At 31.5% G+C, this 16,876-nt stretch overlaps 2 protein-coding genes and 1 long non-coding RNA gene across 4 annotated transcripts in view; 2 read left to right on the top strand and 1 right to left on the bottom strand.

The window, feature by feature from the left end:
• The window catches only part of mip130 (Myb-interacting protein 130), a 28,561-nt gene extending 26,218 nt beyond the window's left edge, over window positions 1–2,343 (bottom strand). Inside the window, exon 1 of one of the 2 annotated variants that reach the window (XM_075302155.1) lies at window positions 2,204–2,343. The gene's annotated coding sequence lies outside the window, so the exon portion shown is untranslated. The remainder of the gene's footprint in view (window positions 1–2,203) is intronic. The other variant, XM_075302156.1, reaches the window with a different exon arrangement.
• Window positions 2,344–4,615: 2,272 nt separating this feature from the next.
• LOC142231634 (uncharacterized) lies at window positions 4,616–5,098 on the top strand. The gene is made up of 2 exons (XR_012720844.1): window positions 4,616–4,827; window positions 4,885–5,098. It is a non-coding gene; the product is annotated as an uncharacterized LOC142231634 (long non-coding RNA).
• Window positions 5,099–6,524: 1,426 nt separating this feature from the next.
• Window positions 6,525–10,266, top strand: Edem1 (ER degradation-enhancing alpha-mannosidase-like protein 2). Its single transcript, XM_075302149.1, has 5 exons — window positions 6,525–6,738; window positions 6,808–7,141; window positions 7,194–7,260; window positions 7,321–8,048; window positions 8,276–10,266. Exons 1-5 carry the CDS (start codon window positions 6,605–6,607, stop codon window positions 9,941–9,943), a joined length of 2,931 nt encoding a protein of 976 aa, XP_075158264.1. The 5' UTR covers window positions 6,525–6,604; the 3' UTR covers window positions 9,944–10,266.
• The last annotated feature ends 6,610 nt before the right edge of the window (window positions 10,267–16,876 follow it).

The following is a 16,876-nucleotide window of genomic DNA, read 5'->3' as shown; positions in this document are numbered from 1 at the left end:
ATTTCAGTTAACATACGAGTAAGAATTAAATCTTGATTTTTTCGTGAACGTGATTTTGCAGAAATTTTACTCACGCACACTCAAGAACCGATTTTAATTCTCACGCACGTTCAGGTACGACATATTTGTTTCAGTCCCATTCACACACATTCACGAGAGTTGCTTCAGATTTTGTTCACGACTCACGTGATTCACGCGTCAATCACGCGTGTCACGACAATTTCGTGTCACGCGCACACCTCTACTAGATACCAATTTTGAACCTATTGGGCATAGCCCAAAATTGAAATGAAAAATTTTGATTTCCATTGTCTTAAAAATTTTTTAAAATATACCTATAAAAATTTTCCCAAATAAAAATTACAATACTTGCGAGGCCTTATTTGCCCAACTTGTAAGCAAACAATATTTGTTCAAAATTGGGCACGATTTTTTTAATATTTTGTCATAAATGTCTTATTCCTTGTTAAGATCGTAATTTCTTTTTAATTTTATGTTGTCGGTATTTGAGTAATTGTAATCTTATATTTAGTGTAGAGTTTGTTTAAATTAAAGTTGAGTTTTCTTTTATGTTTAATTTTTGCCAAGCAGTTCGCAGGTATAGATAAAAAACGTCCATTGTTGCAATACTTGAGTGCTTTTCATTAATGAATATATTAAATTGGTTATGTTTGGTTATTACATTTGTACTTAACATAATAAAAGGATAAAACCAAACTCATATTATTTTAACTTCAAAACCATTTTAAGAAAGTTTCAAAAAATCAAACAAGCTTTACAATTACAAACTATTCGATATGCATCTGTTAAGCTCAAGAGATGAAAATTGGCCCCACATCAAATGAAAACAAGTCCCAAAAAATGTTAGGGTATATTTTCATTGTGAATTTTAAGGTCCATTTCCATTATGTAGTATAACCCCAAAAAATAAATGAAATACGACCCCAAAAATTATCCAAATTTCGTGTTGTTACATCGCATATAATTATTTAAGTACGTTTTCATTAGACAAAGTGGGGCTTATTTTCGTAGGACCCATATTCATAGCGCCATAAAAATATATATTGGGTATTAAACATGTCAAGTTATTTTTTGTAGTATTTTATTGTAGTTCTAAACGTGGTTATCTAACAAATTAAAATAACGTTTTTCTTTGTCATCGTAGTAATGGCAACCCTAGTCTGTCACATATTTGACAACACGAAAGGTTCGTGATTACACTACGATCCACAAATATGTCAAATAATCAACAATAAAAAACTGAAATCTTACAATTTATAAAAAAGATAAAGAAATCTATGGATTTTAGTTTTCAAATATTTTTGATTCATTCTATCATTGTATAAAAATGTACATTGATAGTTCTAACATGCTTTTAGTTATGTTCCTGTTCGTTTCAATCAACAATATTTAAATACAATTTCTAACTTAATGAATATATATAATTATGTTTAGTTATCTCCAAATTCAATTCCTACTTTTAACTATTGCAAAGCAACCCTGTATGGATATTTTATGTATACAAATGACAAATGGGACGTAACGTCGTAATTGAAAGAGGTTTACTTTGAGTGCTTACTTTAAACCTAAAGTTGGATATTATAATTTCTGATTTCATTTACAATCATAAAACTTTATTCCGTAAAGCTCGATATCCCCATTGGTTAATCTAAAAACAATACCCTATTGCAATATCCCAACACCTCTAATCATAACTGGTGCCCTATCGGTATTGATGAAATGGACGTTGATGCCATACATAGTTAGACGTTTAACGAAAAAAATTAAACTTCCAAACGTTTCATCTACTAATTTACATTTCTTTTTCGTAGTTCCAAACTTTTGTTTTCCTTTCATAAGTTTTCCCTATACATTATACGATATTCCACAACAGATTTTTGTGACGGATTGTGACCATAGCTATGCAGAATGCAAAATGGTTAGTTGGATAAACCACAGCAGGGACTTTATACGCTAAATATTTTGTTTATGTATTCTCTTTAATACCTTTTTGAACTATAACACTTTGTCCTCTCTTCCAGTGACCACTTTTCACATTTCCTAGCAAAGAGTTTTGGTTCTTTCCACATTTTTGCCTTTCCAAGTGGTTTGGGCTGGATGCCTTTTGATTGCCACACATTTTGAACAGATCCATTTAAACCACATACAAAATTCTATGCAAATTAAATATATATCTACTTACCTACAGATTTCGAGCTATGCAACGAGAAACTTTGTGGATATTATTTAAATTATTTATAGTTACTGCTCTTCGAAGTGTTAAATTTGAAACAAAAAATACAATGTTTTCCCAACGTGTAGTATGTTCAATATGTGCGTATTCTCAGCATAATGACAATTGGCCACAGCGTTGCATAAAATTGTAGTAGTTTTCCATACAACTACAACAACGATTTTTTATAAATTCTTATGGGTCGCACGCATGATCAAATAATTTTGTATATTCATCTGACGCATTTTCCGTATGAAACACATACCAATTTGGGGTGTAACCATCCCTCACTATAATTTCAATTTACACATTGCTTGCCTTCAACATAAAAATTAATGCACAATTTGAGAAGTTGTTTCTAATGTATTGAGAATTTTTCCTTGTAGATTGGTGTAATCCCTGCCAGCATTTCAAAGCTCTATTTCATCCTCATAGCTACCACAGACTCGAAAGTGACACTGCAACAATCGCCAACTGTGATAGTATTTTGCCATCACTATTGTTACAAGAGCCATTTGATATTTTGTGAAACACCAAGTATGAAGCCTGCAATTTTTATGGAAACTTTTATAATATTATGTTTTTACTAAGTCGACATTTTTTGAATTTGGGGGCGCTTCTGAGAATCCCCACTACGTGGAAAACAGTCGTATACGATATCCCAGTGATGCCAGGAAGTTTTTTGAAAATTCCCTACGCGGCTCCTAAAAATTCCCTTTTTTCCCTACGCCCAAAATTTTTTTTTCCCTACATTTTTCCCTACGGTACTAAATTCAAACAAATTTGGCAAGAAAATGACAAATATTTTACATTACATTCAATTTATTTAAAATTAATAGTCAGGGATTATATCCTTCAATAAAGGGACCAAATGTTCAATAATATGAATATGTACATTTTTATTCGGATTCCGAACATTGCAACATCATTGCACATTTTTAACACTACCAACATTTTTCTTGTGGACTTTAATGGCCGCGTGTTTCTTCAGGTCTGATTTCTACAATTTACGAACTTTCCACAAACAATGCATTGGTATTTAAAATCGTCTTTTTCGACCGCCTCTAGCCAACGCTTTAATTCAACAGTGAGCCAATTTGGTCAAAATTATAAATATTGTTGGAATGGTTTTATTTTCTTCACTAGACGACATTTTTCTAAAACATTAAAAACTGTTATGAATGTAACAAGTGTAAAACAGTTTTTGAAGATATTTCGGAATAAAAATCCTACATTTACTATTTTTATGTTAGCCTGACACCAATGCAGGCCGGCTTAATGTCCAAGTCATTTAAACTAAATATTATTACAATACTTATTTGAGCTTATTGGACAAGTTCTTTTCAGTAATAGTACTAATTCCCTTAATCTTCTTGTTCAATAGGCTCGAATAAGTATTGTAATAATATTTAATCCTACATTTATGTACACGAATCCGCGTATGCACTGCAAGTGATCTTTGTATTAGAAAATATTGAGAGGCACCAAGTTGAGGAAGCCATCACCTGTTTATGAACCTTAATGGAAGCGTTCATTCCTGCAAATGAAATCTATTTACGCATTTGTAATTAAATACCAATGCAACACATCTTTTAACGTTACCGCTGAACTTTTCTATCTGGAATATTAAGGAAAAGTACTCTTCTTGTTGCAAAATGTAGTAAACTCTTTAAATTGGAAAAATTCCCTACATTTGCAGAAAAAATGAAAACTCTGTCCTTCTTTCCCTACAGATGTAATTTTAGGAAAAAATCCCTACAAAAAAGGATTTTTCCCTACGCTTGGCATCACTGCGATATCCAAAACTCCTCGGAAAAGCGCCGTCACTATTGAGAAGTTGTACCACGCCAAGTTACTACAAAAAAGTATCGCATGAGTGCAATTATTAGGTGCCTTTTTAGATCAATTTAGAAGGACGCCAATAAGAGCCCCTTCAAGCAATCAGAGAAAGTGCATTTTAAGATACTTGAATCATTGTGGACAAGTAAAACACGTTTGTTTATATGTTTATTAATTTTATTAAACATTTATAAATTCTCATAAATATAACATTTATACGACTATCACATCACATTTAACATATTTTTATGCATTAATAAAAGATTGATGTTGAGTTACAAGTTGCAAGTTACTTGTTGTAGCGTCTATCAGCCTTTTATTCCCAATGGAGGCAGCGTGTCTGGAAAAATATTTTAAAAACTATCACTTTATTCCATTTGGAAAGTCAAAAATTGTTCACCAATATACCTTTCACAATTTTAGGCGAAATAACTATGTTTTCAGCACTTCATTAACATTTTTATTTAAATAAATTACGAGAAGCTAGTTGTGCTTGGTGTTTCACAAAATATAAAATCCCTGCCAGCATTTCAAAGTTCCATTTCAACCTCATCGTTGCCACAGACTCGTAAATGTCACTTCAACCATCATGAAAAGGTACATCAAAAAGTACATGCAAGTAATTTGCCATCCCTACTGTTAAAAAAGCCTTTTTTTTGTGAAACGCCAAGCGCAACCAGCTTGTTATATTTTAATTAAATAAAAACGAAAATAAAGTTCTGAAAACATAGATTATACGCTTAAAAATGTGAAAGGTATATTGGTGAACAATTTGGTAATTTTCCAAATGGAATAAAGTGATTGTTTTTCAGATATTTTACAGACACGCTGCCTCCATGGAATAAAAACACTGGTTGATAGACGCAGCAACATGTAACTCGCTACTTGTAACTCAACATCATCATTAATGCCAAAAATTATGTTAAATGTAATGTGATAGTGGTATAAATGTTATATTTTTAAGAATTTGTAAATGTTTAATCAAATTAATAAATATCTAAACAAACGTGTTTTACTCGACCACAATGATTCTTTTACAACTATCTTAAAATGCACTTTTTCTGATTGTTTGGAGGGTCCCTTATTGGCGTCGTTCTAAATTGATCTATAAAGGCACCTAATAATTGCACTCATGCGAAACATTTTTGTAGTAACTTGGCGTGGTACAACTTCTCAATAGTGACGACGCTTTTCCGACGAGTTTTTGATGTCGTATATGATTGTTTTCGACGTAGTGGGGATTCTCAAAAGAGTCCCCAAATTCAAAAAATGTTGGCAGGGATGGCTCTTCTAACAATAGTGATGGCAAAATACTTTCATGCGAATAGTGATGGCAAAATACTATCACAGTTGGCGATTGTTGCAGTGTTACTTACGACTCTGTGGTAGCGATGAGGATGAAATGGAACTTTGAAATGATGGCAGGGAATAACTCCTAGTGTCTTCAACAACAATAGGCCTGTTTTCTTTTAGCACTGGATACCCTAAGCCCTGAAGGACTAAAAGAAAACAGAGCCCAATAAACACAAGCATTGGAGAAATGCTTATATTCAATACGCTTTCAAACATTTTTTCAAAGAATTAGATTAGAATTCAATTTGAGAAATTGTTGAACTCAACAGTAGAGTTCAACACGTTAGCAAAAATTTCTCAACGTATTAGCAACAACTTTTCAAACTATATCGCATTTTAATGCGTCAAACCTATTGGAAAATTTGTTGAAAGCAAGCAATTTGCAAGGCCATTTAATTTAATGTTGAAGATGGGATTCACTATCAAATTGATATGGAGTTACCTATGAAAAATGTTCATCCTTGTGTTTGTTGGGAGTACTCGTTTATCCAGGACATCTCAAAAAATGTGCAACACTGCCATCAGCTGTTTAGAAACAATCACAGAAAAGAAGTGAAATCTTGCATTTTTAATGTATAAATTTTTATTGAACAGCTTTAATAAATTTTTATTGAACAGCTTTGGGTACTTTTTTCTACATCCCTGTATTATGTTCGGTTTTCAGTTTCTTTATTTAATAATTAATTTTAAAGCAGATAATGTTGCTCTTTGGACTTTTCTATGTAGATGTTGTCAAGATTTAAAATGCGTATTTTTGTTTTCATTGACAATTTTAACTATTTAACAAGCAAAAATACCCCCTAGAATAAAAGATTTTTTAACTCGAAGTCCGAACATAGTTCCGGCCATATTTTAAACAAGCTTTATATTAGGTGATGCTTTATATTAGGGGTACGATTGTTTTTGCAGTCAATTTCTCATATCCGAAACGAACGCTTTCATTCGACTGAAATGCCACAACAGCTGATTTTCTTTAATAAATACAGCTGTTGTTGGCATTCTAGTCGAACGAAAGCATTCGTTTCGGATATGAGAAATTGGCTGTAGAAACAATCGTACCCTTAATATAAAGCATCAGCTGTGGCAAAGGCCGGTAAATACAGGCCTACACTGAACATACCCGTGACAGTTTTGTTTAGCCATGAACACACAACTAATTAAATTAATTATTGAATAAAAATGTTTTTTTGTTTGTTTAAACATATTTGGCCCAACCTTAACATCCAACTATGTATATTAATTGCCATCTGCGTCAATTACAATCATGTCCATGCTTTAAAACACTACACCAAAGAACGAAAGTTAGAATTAAGGTAGGAGTTTTTAGTTTGGTCATACGTGGATAATTTGTTTATCTATACAAAAAAATTACTTAAATACAGGGAACAAGTACGTAGTATGTTTCAACATGCCTACGAGGGCTATTTGAAATACGCCTCCGATTATGATGAACTGCGACCGTTGACCTGTGATGGTATTGACACGTGGGGCAGTTATTCTTTGACAATGATTGACTCTTTGGATACACTGGCCACCATGGGAAATTTTACGGAATTTCGTAGAATTGCCAAAGTATTAGAGAAGAAAATGGATTTTAATAGGGATATAAATGTGTCGGTGTTTGAAACGAATATTCGTATTGTGGGAGGATTATTATCAGCGCATTTACTTTCCAAAAAAGCAGGGGTAGAGTTGGAGGCAGGATGGCCATGTCAGGTATTTGAATAAAAATTATAATATTTCATGATCTAAATGATGTTTTATGTAGGGTCCACTGCTACGTATGGCGGAAGATGTTGCCAAGCGATTGCTACCAGCTTTCGATACCGCAACAGGTAACAGGTTAATTTAAAATGTATTTTCCTCCATTATAACTTTATCACTTACCACTACAGGCATGCCTTATGGAACTGTAAATTTACGTTATGGTGTCCCAAAGGGAGAGACATCGATAACTTGTACAGCAGGTGTGGGGACTTTATTAGTAGAATTCGGGACATTGTCCCGTCTAACCGGCAATACGATTTACGAAGAAGTAGCCCTAAATGCTTTACACTCCCTATGGAATCGAAGATCTCCCATAGGCTTATTCGGCAATCACATTGATGTTCAAAGTGGCCGATGGACAGCTTTAGATTCGGGTATAGGAGCTGGTGTCGACTCGCTTTTTGAGTATATGGTAAAGGCTGGAATTCTATTGCAACGTCCAGAACTTTTGGAAATGTTCCATACGGCACGTGCAGCAATCGATAAATACTTAAGGCATGAAGACTGGTATGTATGGGCAAATATGAATAAGGGACAAGTAACATTGCCCGTATTCCAATCGCTTGAAGCTTTCTGGCCTGGAATACTAAGTATGGTTGGTGATAGAGAAGCGGCCATTAAAACAATTGCCAACTATGCCAGTGTTTGGCGTAAATATGGATTTTTACCAGAGTTCTATACAATAACTACAGGAGAGGCAGCATCGAATCGAGAAAGCTATCCTTTGCGACCAGAGCTAATAGAATCAGTGATGTATCTGTATAGAGCAACAAAGAATGAATTTCTTCTGGAATTGGGAGAGAGTATACTTCAAACTATTGAACATAGTGCAAAGACTAGATGTGGCTATGCTACGGTGAGTAAAAAAATGTTTACAGATGGGTATTACATTTTCGCCAAGATATATTGTCAATACCTCCTGGCATTAAAAGCAGGAGGTTTTGATTAAATTGCACCAAATACATTTGGTGTTGCCACTATAACTGACGTAACCTAACGTTGTCCTTTTTTCCAGAATTAACCTTTTTTTAATACTGCATGTTACCGAAACCGTAATTAATGTGAAATATTTCTCTATTCTAGATTCGCAATGTGGTTACCCATGAAAAGGAAAATCGCATGGAATCATTTTTCCTATCTGAAACTACAAAATATTTATTTTTACTTTTTGACGAGGACAATTTTTTGCACAATGACGCTAGTAAAGGCGATATTGTACAAACTCCTCAGGGCGGCGAATGCCTGGTGAATACAGGACCCTATATATTCAACACGGAAGCTCATCCTGTAGACATTTCCGCATTATACTGTTGTTATGATCACAAGCAAGACATTTTCGATGGTATGGATTTACAAAACTTCAGCGATTCAGCTTTGGCTAAAAAAGATTATGAACTTCATATCAAAGGGAAAAGTGATATAAATGCGTTTTGTTCTAAATTCCAAAGAAAACAACGTGAACGTCACAAAAAGTCGGCCGCTCATCCACCGGTGCCACCATCTTCTAAAAGTCCCCCACAACCTACGTTGGCTGTAGATATTGAAGTTTTCGATGAGGATAATAAACCAGCTGGTGATATTCTGGTAGAATCATTTGAACGTGTCAAAAATGATCAGACATCGAGACCATCGGTGACTACCTCAACTTCCACTTCATCGAATGTGGAAAATAGTCAATCTAATCAGTTGACGGTTTCGGATTTACAAGAGTTTTTTGCTAAAAAACGAGAACATTTTAAAAGTCCCCAAGATATTCTCGATTATACAGTGGGATTTTTAAAAAATTTCACTCTTGACCCCACATACATTAGCAGTTTGAAACTTTTCGATAAAAATTTCAATGAATTACTGGGCACCGTAACGCAGAAAGAATACGAGGGTAGTACTAAAACTCTTTGGGAGTTATATGAACTTAATCATCGTTACAAAATGAATATGCAATTCTTGATAGCTTTTAATTTGCAATCGTTTGGTGAATTTGATCGAAAAATGGTGGACAAAGTTATACTCGTCCTACATGGTGACCAAAGTGATAGTTCGAATAATTTCATTTGGAATAAAATGAGTAATCTCTATATGGAATATACTAGATCTCTGACAAATACCACAGATATGCAAAATCTTTTACTTAAAATTCTCATCAATGGTTCCGAGGAAAAACAGAGAGCTTACAAAGCTTTTCTCACCAACGAGGAAATTCAAAATTTGCCCATTGAGACTGTTGATGTTTCTCAACAATTGCAATTATTCTCGTATGCCAAACGTATTGTAGAGGCCGAAAAACGTATGAGCGACACCTTGGAACAATTGCAAACGTTAATGCTTGATATAAATAACAAACAAAAAAGGGATAATAAAATCTCTAAGAGTTCCGATACTACACAAGATGACAACCAAACGAAAGAGGATTTGATTGAGCTTAGCTCCAAAACAAAATCGAATTCTCCGGCACAAAAGCATTCGCCGTCTGACAACACCTCTACAGCTGTAACTTCACCTATGATTGGTGGCAATCTCATACATCACTCTTCTACAAAAGAAAATGAAAATGGCTCTGTATGGACCCATTTGGTAGACACATTTTTGGGTAAAACTTCAATGCAAAAACCTAAATTTGATCCCTCCGAACTATTACAAAAAACTCGCAAATCATTGGAGAAATATAATCAAATTGATATCGATTATAGTTTACTAACATGTGCCAGACCAAAATTTATAGAAAATTTCGCCTATCGTTATTATTATCCTTAGTGCTATTACATATATCCACTCATAGTTTTTTTTTTTTTTTGTGCATTGAGTGGAGAAAGACTGAGTCAATGTTCCAATATCGCATGTTAATCACAATGATGTAAGGTATTTGAATGTACTATGTATATAATATTATTAGAAAATATGAAATTTCAAGTGGATATCAATCATTCCAACAAAATTTGAACATTGTGCGTTAAAGAGATTTAGAAAAAGTGAAACTAACTAAATGAGTTGTGACTTATGACAAAATGTGTAAATAAATATACATACATACACATTTTTAAATGTGATTAAACAAAAAAAAATTTGGAAGTTGTTTTTAATTGCCAAAGTATTTCCTTATGGTACTCTTTAGTACAAATTTGTATCAATAAGCGGAAATTATTTGGTTAAAAATGGTGCTGTTTTACATACCAATTGCTAAGAATCTGATCTAAAGTTTTTTTCATTCATAAGGAAAATCTCTCTACTTTCTACCAATTGCTAAAATTTTCGGTAGTTGAAAATTAGATTATTGGATTGAGCTATATCGACGAAGTATAAAGTCAAAGGGACTGGGTTGTGTATGATCTATATTAGTATAACTCTAAATATTGTTCATACGCCATAGTGATTGTTATATAACATACACTAAAACAAGATCACTTGATCCAGAGATTTTGACTATTATTTAAGGATTCATATCATTAATCTATAAATGTGTTATTGACAAAAAAATTTGATTATGATTCTTGCTTTTTAAAGAATTTTTAACGACGCAAAGGCAAATGAACCTTGTTGCGTATGATGTATGTTAATATAACTCCAAATATTCTTCATATGCCTTGGTGATTATGATACAAGTTGTACTCAAAAGTTCACTAGGATTTAAAGATGTTGACCTTCACTTTATAATTTTATTATTGATTTCCAGCGTTGCCAGAATTGTTTCACCAAAAACCGTTAGATTTGACCAAAAAACTAGCCAAAAAAGCTAAAAAATGTTAAAAAATGTTATGCAGATTTGTTTTTTATTGCATTTCTTTTGATGTTAAAAAATAATACCACATGTAAAACTTTATTTCCTTAATTATTTCTATGTTCGGTTCCAAAGATTTTGTACACTAATGATTTTGGTATTGATTCCGAGTCAAATTTTAATTTATTCGTTTTTTCAGCTTTTTCTTCATGAGCTATCACAGTACTTTAAAAACGTGCTAACGACAACTTAAATTTCCAAATTCAGACTCGACTTTAAGTAGAAATTATGTGTATACGTTTTTAAAATAAAATGTTGAAAAACCTCTTCTATTTTTGAACGCTATTTTGGTTTGTGGTCAAGATACAAAAACTCCACAAATTTAATGACTATTTAATTAATTTTAAGATTTTTTTAGAATTGACCCTATGGGTATCTTTCATGAAAAGATACCCATTTTTAAGTTGAATCACTTAACTATAAGGACAAAACGATTTTATCGGCTTTTGGACAAGGGAAACAGTTTATATAAGAGAAATTTACAAATGCTATTATAACCAAAATTGGCGTTCGTATTTTAAAGACATGAAATCTTTGGCCTCACGACAATATTTTTTCAGTGTACAAAGCAATTCACATCTACTATTTTAATTTAGTAATATCATAATAACTTTAGAATACGTATTATAATAACATAAAAAGGATAAACGACTCAACTGCTATTATTCCTAATAATTTACTGACAGTTTATATAAGGAATTTGTATGGTAATAGTAGATTTAAGTTTTACGAAAACTTTTTGAATACGAGGAAAAAACTTTACAACAAGGTGTATTTGCTGCAAAAATGCCCGCATAATGGCTGGAATAATTATTAAGGCTTCAATTGAGGTTTGGAATATGTGGAAACCCTTATTCTGGTAGCAAGACTTAGAGAAAAACGAAGTTTTATCCATATTTCAATAGGAACATGTCAAAAATAAAAAAGCCAAAAATAGCTAAAAGGGTCATGAAAAAGAACCAGAAAAAAGCTAAGCTAAATGCATTTTTTTTCCCGCTAAACGCCTTCAAAAAAGCCAAATCTAGCGGGGAAAAAGCTAAATTGGCAACGCTGTTTGAAAAAATTTGCTATACAACTAAAGTTTTGACAAAATGTTCTTTAGAAATAAAATTTTGACAAAATTTTCTTTAGAAATAAAATTTTGAGAAAATTTTCTATGAAAATAAAATTTTTACCAAATACAATTTTGACAAAATGTTCTATAGAAATAAAATTTTGAGAAATTTTTCTATAGAAATAAACTCATTGACAAAATTTTATCAATATTTTATTTCTATAGAAAATTTGGTAAAAATTTTATTTTCGTAGAAAATTTTGTAAAAATTTTATTTCTATATAAAATTTTGTCAAAATTTTATTTCTATAGAAAATTTTGTCGAAATTTCGTATCTACAAAAAATTTTGTCAAACTTGAAACTGTTGTCAAAATTATATTTCTGCAGAAACTGTTGTTAACATTTCTATAGAAATAAAATATTGACAAAATTTTCTATAGAAATAAAATTTTGACAAAATTTTCTATAGAAATAAATTTTTGACAAAATTTTCTATCGAAATAAAATTTTGACAAAATTTTCTATAGAAATAAAATTTTATTCGTTTTGTTTTGTTATTGTTGGTTTTGTTCTTTAAGCATTGTTGTTGTTTTTTGATTTCAGCTTAAAACCATGCGTTGACTAAACTACAAGTGTAGCTTAACCAACCGAGGAAAAGAATGTTTGTCAAATTTATTTGGGCAAAGCCCTATAGACTGCAAGATGGTTGGATGGACGCACGTTTCGGAATTATCACATTCCTCATCAGCATCCTCTACTTGCAGCAAAACTATCAACCAATTATCAGAATAAATCCAGGCAGTTCATTAAACCCAACAATGAACCACACTTGAACCTTTCGAAAAAAGGTTTTGCATGATAGCCGGCTTATGCCGAAATAAATTCGTACAAACATAACTCTTTTCCTATGCCACTGTCAAATGATCGATTTGAGTGCAGTTGGCTGAGTTTATTTTGAGCATGTTTCCTCTTTTTTTCATTCGTTTTGTTATTGTTGGTTTTGTTCTTTAAACATTGTTGTTGTTTTTTGATTTCAGCTTAAAACCATGCTGAATTTATTCTGATAATTGGTTGATAGTTTTGCTGCAAGTAGAGGATGCTGATGAGGAATGTGGTAATTCCGAAACGTGCGTCCATCCAACCATCTTGCAGTATATAGGGCTTTGCCCAAATAAATTTGACAAACATTCTTTTCCTCTGTTGGTTAAGCTACACTTGTAGTTTAGTCAAATAATGAAAATGAAATAAAAATAAACGACAACAATGATTAAAAGAAAAGAAACCAATAATAACAAAACAAAACGAATGAAAACAAGTATATACGGCCGTAAGTTCGGCCAGGCCGAAGCTTATTTACCCTCCACCATGGATTGCGTAGAAACTTCTACTGAAGACTGTCATCCACAATCGAATTACATGGGTTGCGGTAACACTTGCCGATGGCAAGGTATCTTATTTAAAACTTCCTAATACCGTAATATATACCACGTAGTCCATACGTGATATATATTAAACTTAAAAAAGGCCGATTAAATACGTATATAATTAAGTTAGACAAAATTGTCTATAGAAATTAAATTTTGACAACATTTTCTATAGAAGTAAAATTTGGACAACATTTTCTATAGAAATACGATTTTAACAAAATTTTCTATAGAAGTAACATTTTGACAAAATTTTCTACAGAAATAAAATTTTGATAACATTTTCAAAAGATTTAAAATTTTGACAACATTCTCTATAGAATTACAATTGTGACAACATTTTCCATAGAAATAAAATTTTGCCTAAATTTTCTATAGAAATAAAATTTGACAAAATTTTCTATAGGAATAAAATTTTGACAAAATTTTCTATAGAAATAAAATTTTGCTAGATTATATTTGGCTCGAGTGGCAACCATGATTATGAACCGATATGAATCAATTTTTGTGTGATTAGGGATCGGCTATATATAACTATAGACCGATATGGACCAGTTTCGGCATGGTTATTAGCGGCCATATACTAACACCATGTTGCAAATTTGAACCGGATCGGATGAATTTTGCTCCTCCAAGAGGCTCCGGAGTTCAAATCTGGGGATCGGTTTATATGGGGGCTATATATAATTATGGACTGATATGGACAAATTTTTCAATAGTTTTTAGAGACTATATACTAATACCATGTACCAAATTTCAGCCGGATCGGATGAAATTTGCTTTTCTTAGAGGATCCGCAAACCAAATCTGGGAATCGGTTTATATGGGGGCTATATATAATTATGGACCAATATGGACCAATTTTTACATGGTTGTTAGATACCATATACTAACACCACGTACCAAATTTCAACCGTATCGGATGAATTTTGCTCCTCTAAGAGGCTCCGGAGTTCAAATCTGGGGATCCGTTTATATACACAGAAAAAAATTTCACGAAAATTTTTCCAATTAAAGTCTTAATTGAGTTTTAGAAAATATTCAATTAAACTTTTAATTGAATCAACAAATGTTTTAATTGAAATAAAAATCAATCACACAAATTAATAGTATCAATTAATTTTTTAATTGGATCAATTAATTTTTTAATTGACTGTCAATTAAGTTTTTAATTGGTACTATCATTTCTGTGATTGAAGACATTTCAATTAAAAAATTAATTGGATCAATTAATTTCGTGATTGAATCAGAAAATTTTTTTTTTGTGTGTAGGGGATATATATATAATTATGGACCGATATGGACCAATTTTTGCATGGTTGTTAGAGAACATATACTAATATCATGTACCAAATTTCAGCCGTATCGGATGAAATTTGCTTCTCTTTGAGGCTCCGCCAGCCAAATCTGGGGATCGGTTTATATGGGGGCTATATATAATTATGGACCGATGTGGACCAATTTTTGCAAGGTTGTTAAGGACCATATACCAATACCATGTACCAAATTTCAGCCGAATCGGATGAAATTTGCTTCTCTCGGTTTATATGGGGGCTATATATAATTATTGACCGATATGGACCAATTTTTTATGGGTATTAGAGACCATATACTAACACCATGTACCAAATTTTAGCCAGATCGGATGAAATATGCTTCTCTCATAGGCTCTGAAAGCCAAATTTGGGGGTCCGTTTATATGGGGGCTATACGTAAAAGTGGACCGATATGACCCATTTGCAATACCATCCGACCTACATCAATAACTACTACTTGTGCCAAGTTTCATTCGTTTCATTCATTTGTTTCGTTCGGAAGTTAGCGTGATTTCAACGGACGGACGGACATGCTCAGACCGACTCAGAATTTCACCACGACCCAGAATATATATACTTTATGGGGTCTTAGAGCAATATTTCGATGTGTTACAAACGGAATGACAAAGTTAATATATCCCCAATCCTATGGTGGAGGGTATAAAAAGAGGAAGCACGCTCAAAATAAACTCAGCCAACTGAAATAAAATTTTGATAAAATTTCCTATAGAAATTTTGACAAAATTTTCTATAGAAATAAAATTTTGAAAAAATTTTCTATAAAAATAAAAGTTTGACAAAATGTTCTATAGAAATAAAATTTTGAGAAATTTTTCTATAGAAATAAAATTTTGAGAAATTTTGACCAACTTTTCTATAGAAATAAAATTTTGATAAAATTTTCTATAGAAATACAATTTTGATAAAATTGTCTATAGAAATAAAATTTTGATAAAATTTCCTATAGGAATAAAATTTTGAGAAAATTTTTTTATAGAAATAAAATTTTGAAATTTTCTCATAGAAATATAATTTTGACAAAACTTTCTATAGAAATAAAATGTTGATTACACTTTCTATAGAAATAAAATTTTGACAATAGTTTCTATAGAAATAAAAATTTGACAAAATTTTCTGTAGATATTAAATTTTGAGAAAATTTTCTATAGAAATAAAATTTTGAGAAATTTTTCTACAGAAATAAAATTTTTAGCAAATTTTCTATGGAAATAAAATTCTTACTAAATTTTCTATAGAAATGAAATTTTGAAAAAAAATCAATAGAAATAAAATTTTGAAAAAAATTTCAATAGAAATAAAATTTTGAAAAAAATTTCAATAGAAATAAAATTTTGACAACAGTTTCTATAGAAATAAAATTTTGACGAAATTTTCTGTAGATATAAAATTTTGACAAAATTTTCTGTAGATATCAAATTTTGACAAAATTTTCTATAGAAATAAAACTTTGAGAAAATTTTCTATAGAGATAAAATTTTGAGAAAATTTTCTATAGAAATAAAATTTTAACAAAATTTTCTACGAAAATATAATTTTTACAAAATTTTCTATGGGAAAAAAATGTTGACTAAATTTTCTATAGAAATAAAATTTTGACAAAATTTTCTACAGAAATAAAATTTTGACAAAATTTTTTATAGACATAAAATTTTGACCAAATTTTCTATAGAAATAAAATTTTGAGAAACTTTTCTATAGAAAAAAGTTGACTAAATTTGCTATAGAAATTAAAATTTGAGAAAATTTTCTATATAGAAATTTAATTGAAATGTAGAAAAACGGTTAATGTTCAAATTCAAAAACCACATTAACCGAAAATACCAAATTTTTTACTATCGAGTTTCGGTTATTGTTACGGAATCCGGCTAACCTATTACACGGTGTCGTTTTTGGACACTCTATTGCATATCCTAAAACCACCCACACTTTCACAAAGTTTATTCACGATAACAAAAAGAACAAATTTAAAAATAAGTTTCTTTAATGAGGCAAGCCCACCACATAGTATTTGTGGCTTACTTCGATTACTCCGATTGAAACCAAACATGAGCCATAAACACAAAAACAAACATTCAGTAGGGGGTACCGAAGTGCTA

Source organism: Haematobia irritans, chromosome 3 (assembly GCF_050003625.1).
Source record: "Haematobia irritans isolate KBUSLIRL chromosome 3, ASM5000362v1, whole genome shotgun sequence".
In the NCBI taxonomy this organism is placed as follows: domain Eukaryota; kingdom Metazoa; phylum Arthropoda; class Insecta; order Diptera; family Muscidae; genus Haematobia; species Haematobia irritans.
This window is presented reverse-complemented; position numbering and strand designations above follow the sequence as displayed.

Excerpts from the sequence above, each read along its gene's own strand:
- Edem1 (XM_075302149.1), top strand. The coding sequence starts at position 6,605 with ATGTTTTTTTGTTTGTTTAAACATATTTGGCCCAACCTTAACATCCAA. Across the intron at positions 6,739-6,807 it reads GAACGAAAGTTAGAATTAAG|GGAACAAGTACGTAGTATGT; the intron begins GTAGGAGTTTTT and ends ACTTAAATACAG. Across the intron at positions 8,049-8,275 it reads CTAGATGTGGCTATGCTACG|ATTCGCAATGTGGTTACCCA; the intron begins GTGAGTAAAAAA and ends TCTCTATTCTAG.